Raw genomic sequence first — 1,596 nt, 5'->3', positions numbered from 1 at the left:
TTCCTAGCTGGCAGGCCCCTGACAGCAAGCTGGCTACCTGTTGATTCCGTGAGGAATAGGGCTCCCTCCTCCCTCCTGTCAGGGTCCGGGGTGCAGGTGAATGGGGTTCCTGGCTGGCAGGCCACTGACAGCAAGCTATCCAACAGCAGATTCTGTGAGGAATGGGGCTGCCTCCTCCCTACTGTCAGGGTCTGGTTTGAAGGCCAGACTCAGTACTTCCACGCTTTGTTCCGAGGGCAGGTTCCTGCCTTAAACCTTGCCCTGAGGGCAGGTTCCTGCCTGAAACCTCGCCCTCCAGGAAACAGCTGGGGGAGGGCGCAGCCGTTTCCAAGACGACCCCTGCAGGACTGACTTCCTTCCAGTTGGTCGAGCTTCTGGACGTGATGTTATACCCAGGGTTTTTATATAAGTAGATATTTACATATGATTATAGAGGCATGGAAAAATGCAGAAAGGGTACACATGCCAGGCTGTAACACTAATGACCTCAGGGAGAACAAGAGAAGAGTGCATTTTCCCATGACAGAGAAAATTAAATAAAAAACCTTGAGACCCTATAAAACAATAGGTCCTTAAAATCACATGTATGAAGTTAACTCATTTATATGTATATATCCACAAATATATGAAGATACCTCACTAAAATATTAAGTTACTTAACAATATTGGCTTTCATCAACACATTGAGCCTGATGGATAAAGAGCCCCTACATATGCACTTACACAGCATACATTTGGTTGTAAGAAAAAATGAAAATCCAACTCAAACTGGCTTCAACAAAAAAGGAATTTATTGGCTCTCAAAGTGAAAAGTGCAGAAATAATCTGACTTCTGTTCCAATTTGATGGAGGTTCCAAATTGCTTCAGGGTTCCAAGTTAGAATCCCTCTCCTTTTCTTGGTACTGCCCTCAGGCTGGCTCCTTTATGTTAGAAAAATGAGCTGCAGCAAGGTCAGACGTGAATCCTCATACCACACCATCTCCAAGACAGTGTCTTCATCAGCAGTTCCTGAGAAAGCCTCAGCAAACATCCTATCTAATAAAGAGGTAATATGCAAATTGGCCATCACTCCAACACACAAGATGGCCACCCCCATGTGGTCACAAGATGGCCGGCAGGGGAGGGCAGTTGCGGGGGACCAGGCCTGCAGGGGAGGGCAGTTAGGCATCGATCAGGCTGGCAGGGAGTGGTTAGGGGGTGATCAGGCTGGTAGGCAGTAGCGGTTAGGGGCAATCAGGCAGGCAAGTGGTTGGGTGCCAGCAGTCCTGGATTGTGAGAGCGAGGGATGTCCGACTGCCGGGATCGGGCCTAAAAGTGCAGTCGGACATCCCTCGAGGGGTCCCAGGAGAGAGGGTGCAGGCTGGGCTGAGGGACACCCCCCCCAATGCACGAATTTCGTGCACTGGGCCTCTAGTCTTTTAATAAGTAGCATGATCCGGGTAAGGTGCCTATCCCTGAACCATTTACTTTGAGTGTGTGGGGTGGGGGTGGGGGGGGGCGGAGGAAGCTGGGAGAGGAGGCAGCATGGCACTGTTTAAAATTAACTGGGTTAACTCTAGAGCTGAAGGCATGGCAATGCCATCCAAACTACATGC

General features: G+C 49.7%; 1 protein-coding gene across 2 annotated transcripts in view; it reads right to left on the bottom strand.

The window, feature by feature from the left end:
* Positions 1–769: 769 nt before the first annotated feature.
* Positions 770–1,596, bottom strand: part of RAB18 (RAB18, member RAS oncogene family) — a 35,176-nt gene continuing 34,349 nt past the window's right edge. The window contains exon 8 of one of the 2 annotated variants that reach the window (XM_014547984.1): positions 770–1,036. In XM_014547984.1, the coding sequence (XP_014403470.1) occupies positions 924–1,036 (113 nt within the window). In that variant the 3' untranslated portion in view covers positions 770–923. The remainder of the gene's footprint in view (positions 1,037–1,596) is intronic. The other variant, XM_014547985.1, reaches the window with a different exon arrangement.

This window comes from Myotis brandtii, unplaced genomic scaffold (assembly GCF_000412655.1).
Source record: "Myotis brandtii unplaced genomic scaffold, ASM41265v1 scaffold49, whole genome shotgun sequence".
In the NCBI taxonomy this organism is placed as follows: domain Eukaryota; kingdom Metazoa; phylum Chordata; class Mammalia; order Chiroptera; family Vespertilionidae; genus Myotis; species Myotis brandtii.
The sequence above is the reverse complement of the archived record's forward strand: the minus strand, read 5'-3'. Positions and strand labels throughout refer to the sequence as shown.